The sequence below is a fragment of the Gigantopelta aegis genome, chromosome 6 (genome assembly GCF_016097555.1).
Source record: "Gigantopelta aegis isolate Gae_Host chromosome 6, Gae_host_genome, whole genome shotgun sequence".
NCBI classification, from domain to species: Eukaryota; Metazoa; Mollusca; class Gastropoda; order Neomphalida; family Peltospiridae; genus Gigantopelta; species Gigantopelta aegis.
In genome coordinates, this window is record NC_054704.1 from 82,712,197 (window position 1) to 82,723,004 (window position 10,808).

At 37.6% G+C, this 10,808-nt stretch overlaps 1 protein-coding gene across 1 annotated transcript in view; it reads left to right on the plus strand.

Moving 5' to 3' along the window:
- The window catches only part of LOC121374959 (TBC1 domain family member 2B-like), a 47,512-nt gene that overhangs the window by 30,399 nt on the left and 6,305 nt on the right, over positions 1–10,808 (plus strand). Inside the window, exons 10-18 of the mRNA XM_041502111.1 lie at positions 1,231–1,339; positions 2,128–2,245; positions 3,047–3,192; positions 3,676–3,790; positions 5,192–5,323; positions 7,338–7,475; positions 8,229–8,405; positions 8,799–8,933; positions 9,938–10,015. Coding sequence (XP_041358045.1) covers positions 1,231–1,339; positions 2,128–2,245; positions 3,047–3,192; positions 3,676–3,790; positions 5,192–5,323; positions 7,338–7,475; positions 8,229–8,405; positions 8,799–8,933; positions 9,938–10,015 — 1,148 coding nt within the window. The remainder of the gene's footprint in view (positions 1–1,230; positions 1,340–2,127; positions 2,246–3,046; positions 3,193–3,675; positions 3,791–5,191; positions 5,324–7,337; positions 7,476–8,228; positions 8,406–8,798; positions 8,934–9,937; positions 10,016–10,808) is intronic.

The window sequence follows — 10,808 nt, forward strand, 5'->3', positions numbered from 1 at the left end:
AACAAAATAGTAAGCTGGCCTTTTAATGGAATTTTCAGTCCTTAAAGGTAGTTGCTTAATTAGGTTTGACTGTGTAAGTAATTAATCATTTACAAGCTACCAAATAAAATAAACATGCTCAATATTAAACCTTACTGAGTAATTATAAATTATTGAATATTAATGATGTATTTAATATTTTTATAAAATTGAAGACATTATTATATATTGCCCTGCATGCCAGCCTGTATGGAAATCTGTCGCCAGCCTGCCCACCTACCCACTTGGTGGGATGTGGCCCAGTAGTAAAGTCCTTGCCCATTGGGCTGTTTCTTTTTTCAGCCAGTGCTCAACAACTGGCTTAACAAAGGTCGTGATATATACTGTCCTGTCTGTGAAATGGTACATATAAAAGATCCCTTGTTGCTAATAAAAAAGACCAGCCTTGGAGGTGTGGTAGTTAGCCATCGGACTTTAAGGCTGGTAGGTACTGGGTTTGTCTCCTGGTACCAGCTCTAGGTTTAACGACTTAATGGGTAGGTGTATGGTCACTACACCAAATTCTCTCTCACTAACAACTAACCCCTAACCACTAACCCACTGTCCTGAAAAGACAGGTCAGATAACTGAGGTGTGTGCCCAGGACAGTGTGCTTCAATCTTAATTGGATACAAACACAAAATAAGACATACGTATTAATGAAATGAAATTAGTAATAAAAAAGCGTCCACCAATAGGCTAGGTTCCAGTACGAGCTACTCTCGGCAAACTAAGTTCAAATTAATATGTAGCTCCCTTTTTTTGTTTCGATGAACTGTTCAAACATTGCCCCCACCCACTACTGATTCCGGTCGGGCTGCTGGTGCTCCCTTGCACTTGCCAATGCAGGCAGTCCCGTCTCCCACCCACTCCAACCCTTTTCCTGTCCTGGACAGAGGAGCCAGCTGAGGCCGGCACCATATGACCTGACCTGACCTAACAAAAAAAATAAGACAGGTTGTGGAAGAAGCCGATTTTCTCTCTCATAACAGGCTCACCAATCAATCAGGTGAGTGCTTTACCACTGGGCTATCCCCCCCCCCCCCCCCCCCCCCACGTGTCCAGTGTAATAAATAAATGAAGTGGCTACAAGCCGGTTTCCTCTCTCAATATCTGTGTGGTCCTTAACCATATGTCTGACACCATATATCCGTAAATAAAATGTGTTAAGTGCATCATTAAATAAAACATTTCTTTCTTTCTTTGTTTCAGGAGGAGATGAAGACAAGTCCCAGGATGTCATCAGTCAGCTCCTGCAGGAGGCACTCGACTCGGAGACCCAGTCCGGGCCAGACAACAAACACTTCATGTTGTCAAGCAGGTACACACAAGAATTTATTATTTTATTTTACTTCAGTTTTCAGACAACAAACACTTCATGTTGTCAAGCAGGTACACACAAGAATTTATTATTTTATTTTACTTCAGTTTTCAGACAACAAACACTTCATGTTGTCAAGCAGGTACACACAAGAAAATATTTTAAACATTTTACTTCAGTTTTCAGAAACAAACACTTCAGTTGTAGGAGAACAAAACATCTCATTCAGTTGGAGAAGCCATTTGTGACATTTGACATGAGACATTGTTTTAACATTTTTACTTAATTATTAAAGTTTTAACTTGTGTATTTTTTTTTGTGTACAGACTTTTTGAAAAAAAATTAGCATTTGTTTTACCCTCTCCCCATTCTGATCTTTATTGTCATATGTGACTTGTAACATGTTAGAATTCTTACTGGATACTGGGTTTTGTGATCATGTCACATTAAGAAGTCCTAAGTCAGGGTGAATAGGTCAGGTCAGATTTACACTTGTATGTAGTCATAAATGACTAACATAGTGCCTGGATGTAATTATTATAGTAGCACACATGCTGGCATACAAACACACTCACAGATTCCATGTCACAAAACAGAGGTCAGCCTACTTGCAATCATTAAAGGAGGATTTAAAAAGTCATTTTACATTTTATATTATGATTGTTTTTAAATGAAGACCTATCTTCTAAACTGTATTAATTTAAACTGCTACACAAAGTGTCAACAATGAGAATGGTGATGGTGTTGTCCCTAGAGTAGTCTTAATATAAGTTGTGTTGTAATTCCAGCGGTCAGGAGTGTGACAGGTACGGTTTCTATAAAGTGGACGATGTGGAGGATGACGTTCTCACAGCTCGAGCACAACAGTTAGAGAAAGAGTCGACAGAAATCACCAACAAACTCAAGGTAATACTTCGTCTAGATTTACTTAATAAATATCAATAAGGCAGTTGTTATTTACAGCTCAAATACAACCGTTAGAGAAAGAGTCGACGGAAATCGCCAATAAACTCAAGGTAAGACTTGTAGCAGTCTAGATATACCTAATTAATATCAATACGGCAATTGTTATTTACCGTTTGGGTACAACAGTTATAGAAAGAGTCGATGGTAAACTCATGGTAACACTTCTTAGCATTTTAGATTTATTGTGTCTAATTAATATCAATAAGGCAATTGTTATTCACAACTCGAGAACAACAGCTACAGAGTCAATGGAACTCACCCACAAACTCAAGGTAACACTTAAAGCAATCAAGATTTCCATAATATATATTAATAAGTCAATTGTTATTCATAGTTTGGGTACAACAGTTACAGAAAGAATCGACAGAACTCAGCAACAAACTCAGGGTAGCATTTCTTACGGTGATTTCACACAATAGCAACCATTGATATGTCTTGTCACAATCAGCTATTTTTGTACAAGGTACTTGTATTGTGTGGAGTCGCCTTTAGCAAGTTAGATTTTACCGAATAAATATCAATAAGGCAACTGTAAAGTCATTGTGTTTAAGGTTGATAGGTGTAGAGTTAATTTTCTAGTACAGGCTCCATTTTAGAGTGATGGGTTATGCCATGACATAGAGATCACTTTCTTTAAAGTATTATGCTCTCATGTCAGAATCCATATAATTGTATTTTAAAAATGGTTGCATTTGTTTTGCCTAATGCGTATAATACTGTGTGTTTTTCTCTGTTGTCCAGGATTCAGATGAAACTGCCTCGCACCATGTTAAATGGGAGAACTTCTTGGTGGGTCAGCCTGGGAAAACTTTGACCAGGTCGCAGGAGTTGAAATTACTTGTTCGGTCAGGAGTACCCCATGAGTACCGCGAACAAATATGGAAAGGGTAATTACATTAATATTTCCTAAAAAGAAAAAAAAGAAAAAAAATCTTTCTTTTTTTTAATCAGTTAAAGCATGATGGTATTTCAAAGGCAGGATTGGCCAACTATATACAGTGAAACCTGTTTAAACTGGACTTTTAACAAATAGGAATTGTGTTAAAACTAGCCAAGTTTCACTGTCCCAAATTTTCGAAATTCTAAGAAGCGATCCTTTAAATACCAGATGCTGTCTAAATCTGTTAAATATTGTGTCCCTAGTGTTATCCAGAATAGACAGGTTTCACTGTATTATCTAAAAATATAAACATTTAACAGTCCCCCCAATTTTTTAATTTTGTTTCAGACAACTGTATAGTCTGAATATCCCACTTGTTATTGGTATTTTATAGTTGTGGTTATTGCTACTGGTTTTCATATTGATAATGAGAATTCACAGAAGAATGTAGAAAACATGTAATGTAATAATGATTGTTTACATTATTTAGATGTATCGAGATGTATGTTGGCGAAGTCCGGGACAAGCTTGGTCCCCACTACTACAAGTCGCTGGTTGAGAGAGCTAAACACAGCACTGGAAAATCAAACCCAGCTGCCAAACAGGTAAGTGACGTCAATATACATAAGCACACTTCAGGTTAAACTGTAGAATATCTGGCTGATACCTTCTTCCATGTGCTCCTGTGGAGAAGCAGAACAGACGACCGAACGTGTCATCCATAAACCTACTACCTGGACAACTACAACAACTCTCCAGAAGAAGTGATCTACAGAGAACTATCATTCATGGTCACTGCTGGCCTCGACGTGTAGTCAACAAGCGAACGAAAAGAAGAAGAACTACTGTAGAATTTACAGTGAAACCTTTCATCACTGACACCCATGGGACCAAATAAAATGTCTGCTTTTAAGGGGTATCCAGTTTAGAGAGGTACTGTTTGTACTGATATTTAAAAAAGGGACCCTGAAAATTGCCAAGTTTTGAGGGAATACTGGTTAACCGAGGGTCCAGTTGTGAGGAATTTTAGTGAATATACTTTACTGAACATATGTTACACTGGTATATGTTTTTAATGTACAGTTGTGATGCTGGGTAATGGATTTGTGATCTATAAAAAGATAATCATTTATTTATTTGTGGTGCAGCTTGTCCAGTATTATTCCCAGCACAATAGTCTTGTTTTAAACTGAGACAAAAGAAAACATAAACAAAAATATTTTTTCATGTTGATATGCACTGGATGCTCATTATTTCGTATTGGTGCATAAGTAAGGAATGGATTTTTTTTCCTTCATATTGAAATATGAAGGAAAAAAAATCCATTCCTTACTTATGCACCAATACGAAATAATGAGCATCCAGTGCATATCAACATGAAAAAATATTTTTTGGTGGGATTTGTTTTAGTAGTAAGAGGTCTTGATATCAATTGCCTATGTTGAACTAGTGGTTTTGATCTGTTAAGTATTAGCTGTATTTGTTGTTCTACAGTGGAACAGTACATACAAAACAGCCCTTCTTAGATATCAATTGTCTATATTGAACCAGTGGTTTTGATATGTTAAAAGTTAGCTGTATTTGTTGTTCTACAGTGGAAAAATACATACAAAACAGCTTCATTGAAAAGAGCAGTGTTTATAAATATCTTGGATGAAAGTTTCTCTTTCTCAAGACTATGTATTCAAACAGCTCATGACCACCATGTTGTTAATCATTTGTTTACCTTCCTTGTTTACGACCATATGTTTCAGATTGAACTGGATTTGTTCTAGCTGTAGATTTTTCAAACAAGTGCACTCTCTTCTCTCCCCCCCCCCCCCCCCCCCCCCCCCCCCCCCCCCCCCCTGACGGCTACGAGTCTGGTCCGAACATCCGAACAGCCAATGGGATGGCCTAAATTCTTCTACTGCATACACTCTCTCTAGTTTTTTAGTTTCCAAGTTTTCTCCAATTTATGTGCTGGTCTTTTGTTCATCTTCCTTATTTATAATCTTATGTTTCAGATTGAACTTGATTTGTTGCGAACGCTACCACACAACCGACACTTCATTTCGCTGGAAGCAGATGGAGTAAAGAAACTACGACAGATTCTTCTGGCATACAGTGCACACAATCCAGTCATTGGTTATTGTCAGGTAATACATGCAGCTTTATTGTTAGTGAGATCTAAGTGTTCAACTGTGGACTGAGAGGTAGTTAGTGATGTCTTAATTTGTTCATTTCTTTTGAACAGTTTGTCTGTGGGATTGGTAAGTTTGTCAGTGTGAAGATAGCTGACTGTGTGCATCTTAAGGTTTCAGGAGTAAAATGTAGCTGATTGCTAGAGTTCTGGCTTTTGGTACAACATGTTGTAGGATCAGTCATCCTCGGTTGACGAGGGTGGAACGTAGCCCAGGGGTAAAGCACTCACCTGATGCGCAGTTACTCTAAGATAGATTTCCATTGGTAGCCCTATTAGGCTTATTTCTCAATCTAACCAGTGCACCACAACTGATATATCAAAGGCTATAGTATGTGCTGTTCTGTCTGAAGGATGGTGCATATAAAAGATCTCTTGCTACTAATGGAAAATGTCTTAGACAAAATGACCAAATGTTTGACCTTCAATAGCCGATGATTAATAAATGAATGTGCTCTAGTGGTGTCATTAAACAAAAGAAAGAAACAAACTTTTTAACCTTTCCTCAGTTGGTGTATTGGGTTTCTTCCTGTTCTAACCCCTGCTTCCACAACTGATATGTTAAAGTTTGTTTTGTTAAACACCATTAGAGCACATTGATTATTTATTCATTGGCTATTGAAAACCTATTGTATTTTTCATTAGCAGGAAGAAATCTTTTAAATGTATTTTCTCACAGACAGGACGGCCTTTGATATCATGGCCATTGATACACCCATCATTAGGCATTGTTTGGGATGGGGGGGGGGGGGGGGGGGGTTTGGAACCTGATCTGTTGTTGAGGGAGTTCAGTTGTATGACCAAAGCACCTCAGGAGTGTGCCTCTCTACCATCTGAGCTAGATCCCAACCTCAGTCCATAGTATGCACTGTCCTTTCTGTGGGAAAGTGTTTGTAAATGATCTTTTCCTGCTATTTGTAGATGTAGCTACTGCAGGTTCGCTTCTTTCATGCTTAAGTGTTGCAATAACCATATGTTAGTCACCAAATCACCATGGTTTAAAATGTGCTGGGTGTATACTACCAAATCAAATCCCATAGACAACAATAGTAACATATGTGGCTAAAACTCCTACCTGCAGCATATCAATCGACATAAACACCACGGATATAAATACTACCACCCCTCACCCTTAAAGTGTATCAGAAACAATTGGGGTCAAGCTGCTCATTTCTGAGATAACGGGTAGCGTCTATGACTACCCTAGTTCCACACAAAATTTTAGTGCTTTTTTTCACAGGTACTCCAGACATGTTTCAAGCACAAGGCTACTTGACACAGTGGTACTAGATGAAATAAAATTGCATACACACTCACATGTATCACCAATCACAGGACTTGTGGTGTTCATTTCTCTATCAAAAGTTGAATGCACCTTGAACTTTGACCCAGCCGGAAGTTATTTGGTTTAGTACTACCTGCTGAGGTGATGTTAGAGACTCTTTCTTTTCTTTTCCTTTTCTTATAGGTGTTATAGTTTTTGTGGTTGTTTGGGGGTTATTTATATATATTTTTGATGAGCATTCAATGTTGTATTATTCCCAGATCACTGTGAACATGTTGGGGTGTCCGTATTCAAGTTGTTTATAAGTTCAAAATTCTTTTGATTTTTTTTTTTTTTTTAATAAGGGAGCATTCAATGTTGTATTATTGCTAGATCAATGAAGATGTCCGTGTTGGGGTGTCTATAATCAAGTTGTTTACTGGAATAGTTCAAAATTAAATATCTGTAGTATATATAACAGTATATACTGGTAATACATGAAAATATACTTGTTATATAGGGAATAACTGGTTACTGTCTTAAGATATCGGCTTTATCCTGCGAAGGTTAGAATGGTGAATGCAGCGAGGCTCTGCATATCCACTGAATATAAATAAACAGTCTGTTTAAATATGTTCGCTGTTGATCTACAGTAATAAAAAAAAAAATTGTAAAGAGTGTGTATGACACTGTCTTCCGTCTGCAGGGTTTGAACCGACTTGCTGCCATAGCTCTGTTGTTCCTGTGTGAGGAGGAAGCGTTCTGGTGTCTGGTTGCCATTGTGGAGCACATCTTGCCCCAAGACTACTTCACAAAGACGCTGGCAGCGGCACAGTCAGACCAGGTCGGATTTTAACTACATTTTAGTAAACTAGGCCCATATTTTTGAAGCTGTCATAGCCTACGACGGTTTTATTGATTTCATGGCACAGAGAGCACCCTAGACAGGCTTATTGTTTTTGTATTAGTCTATTCTTCCATCCAAACACTTAAAGTGTGTATTCATCTAATCATTAATATGCCAACATACAAACCAATCTATTATCTATCAAAAATATTATTCATTCATTTCTTCAACCATTCATCATATCCATTGATCCATATATATATCCGTCATTCCTTCAATCCATCCATCCATCCATCCATCTATCTATCCACTCATCCATCCATCTATCCATCCATCCACTCATCCATCCATGCATGCATCCATCCATTCATCCACTCATCCATCCATCCATCCATCCATCCATCCATCCATCATCCATCCATCTATCCATCCATCTACTCATCCATCCATCTACTCATCCATCCATCCATTCATCCATCTACTCATCCATCCATCCATTCATCCATCTACTCATCCATCCATCCATCCATATTCCTATCCATACATTCATATATCTACCCATCCATCCATCCATCCATCCATCTATTCATCCATCCATCGGTCTATTGAACCTTCCTTCTTTTTTTAATATATGATCGAACGTATACTTAATAGCATTCACCCATTAACGTATGCAGATGGGATTCAGACGTATTACACCACAATGCAGTTGGTTAAATTTTAGACTGACCTATTTATCTTTAACAACAGAGAGTCTTGAAAGATCTGGTACTGGAGAAACTGCCAAAACTGTATGCCCACTTGGAGAATAATGATGTTGACCTGTCACTCTTCACCTTCAACTGGTTCCTGACAATATTTGTTGATGGAGTGCCACCCGAAACATTCCTCAGAGTCTGGGATGCGTTCTTGTTTGAAGGAAGCAAGGTATGAATAAAATTAATTGAATATTAATATGATTAACAATTTCTGGCAGTATATGCCATTTGGGTTTGGTTTTCTGGGAATTGTACAGCTTAATTTCAGTTAAAACATATTTAGTATATTCATAATAGCTTTTATTAAACTGCATACAAATGGAGATATGGGAGATAACTCATGTATTTTGCATTCAACAATTATTGCTTCTATTCATTTAAGTCTTTGAGTCTAGACTCATAAACATTTTTTTAAGTATTGATTTTGATCAAGTTGTGTTTGACAGTGCCTTTGACTGTTTGGATAAGAGATAAGATATTCTTAATGTTTTTAGTTTTTACCACAATCTTAATTGTAGTCTGATTTAAAGTTGTTGGGTTTTTGTTTTGGTTTTTTTAACAGGTGTTATTTCGATTTGCCATTGCCTTTCTGAAGCATGCAGAAGAAGACATTCTTCAACAAAATGGAACATTTCAAGTCAACCGATACATGAGGACTATTGGTCAAAAGATGATCAATTCTAAAATCATAGCAAGGGTAATCATTTTGTTATTAAATTGTAGATTTCTTGAAGGTGGTTACATGCGATTACTAAAGTAAAACATATTGCCATGATAAACTGTAAATCTTCTATGAAAAAATAATCAACACTGATTAGTACCTATTTCCTGTTACATTATGTAACAAAAAAAAGCAACCTCCACTGAAGGGATTCGAACCAAAAACCCTAAGTATGAGAGTCCAGCGCACTGCCAACAGAAAGAAAGAAATGTTTTATTTAACGACACACTCAACACATTTTATTTACGGTTATATGGCGTCAGCCATATGGTTACGGACCACAGATTTTGAGAGGAAACCTGCTGTTGCCACTACATGGGTTACTCTTTCCGATTAGCAGCAAGGGATCTTTTATTTGCGCTTCCCACAGGCAGGATAGCACAAACCATGGCCTTTGTTGAACCAGTTATGGATCACTGGTCGGTGCAAGTGGTTTACACCTACCCATTGAGCCTTGCGGAGCACTCACTCAGGGTTTGGAGTCTGTATCTGGATTAAAAATCCCATGCCTCGACTGGGATTCGAACCCAGTACCTACCAGCCTGTAGACCGATGGCCTAACCATGACGCCACCGAGGCCGTTCTGCCAACAGAGACAATAGGGAAATTCCCACTAGCTACTGGCAGTAGGTACTGTTTATACCAACACTATTACATACTACCCCCTCAAGTGAAGCTACGTCCCGGAGCTGTGGGCACAGGCAGTTGAACTGTTACGGGTCCTGACTAGGTTGTAATTATTTTCTTGTGTTAAACACCCAGTTCCAAAGTGAGTTCCAAATATAACAGATAAAAATCAACCTCCACTGATGGGATTCCCTCCACTGATGGGATTCGAACCACAGACCCTCAGTATGAGAGTCCAGCATAACAACTGAGCTAATATGGAAATTCTCACTAGCTATTGCCAGTAGGTGCACTTCATACCAACACTACTACATTATGGAAGATATGTCATGTAAATTTTATTACTCTTGCAGATTGCTTTTCATGATCTGAACCCTTTCCCCATGAGAAACATTGCCGGGAAACGACATGCCCATCTTCAACAAGTTAAGGTAACTAAAACGGCTGATTTATTACTGGAATAAGCCACATGTATGTGTTGTATAATGGGCCATCATTCATGGGTGTAGTCACATGTTTGCATGCCCACACTATGCAAAACAAAACACCAATATATTGCACTCATGCACATTTATACTCACACTCACAGACGTGCGAATACATATGGCCATGAATGTACACATACAGACACCCTAAACATACACATTTTATATATATACACACACAATTATACATGCGCACATGCACACACAAACACACACATATATATACACACACACAAACGTATCATGCACACACCACACATACACAACAAGTACACATGTGCAACAAGTACAAATACATTCACACCTGTACCAGTACATGCACCAAGCACGTATCTAAGAATTGTTTAGGGGGTGGGGTCCACATCTAACTACTTAACCTTTAGGCTACTGGATTAATTTTTGATAAAAACCATGTTGAGTGGGTACAAGTTTATAATTTTTACTCACATATATTCACTTAAATAATTTTTAAATACATAAAATAAAGTTCATATTTGAATCAGCAAGTATTATTTTCATGGTTTTTTGGCATTTTTATGATATTTTAAATCAGTTAATGTTGACTAAAACTAGGCAAAAAATCTAAAAAGTTGTGTTTACTTACTTATTAGGCAAAAAAAATTGTTTTCTGATCAGAATTAGAAAGAAAAAAAAAAAACTGCGATTCATATCCCAATATTTGGTGATTTTAGTTGTTGGTAAAACTATCAAATTATCTGTCACAATCAGTTATCAATCC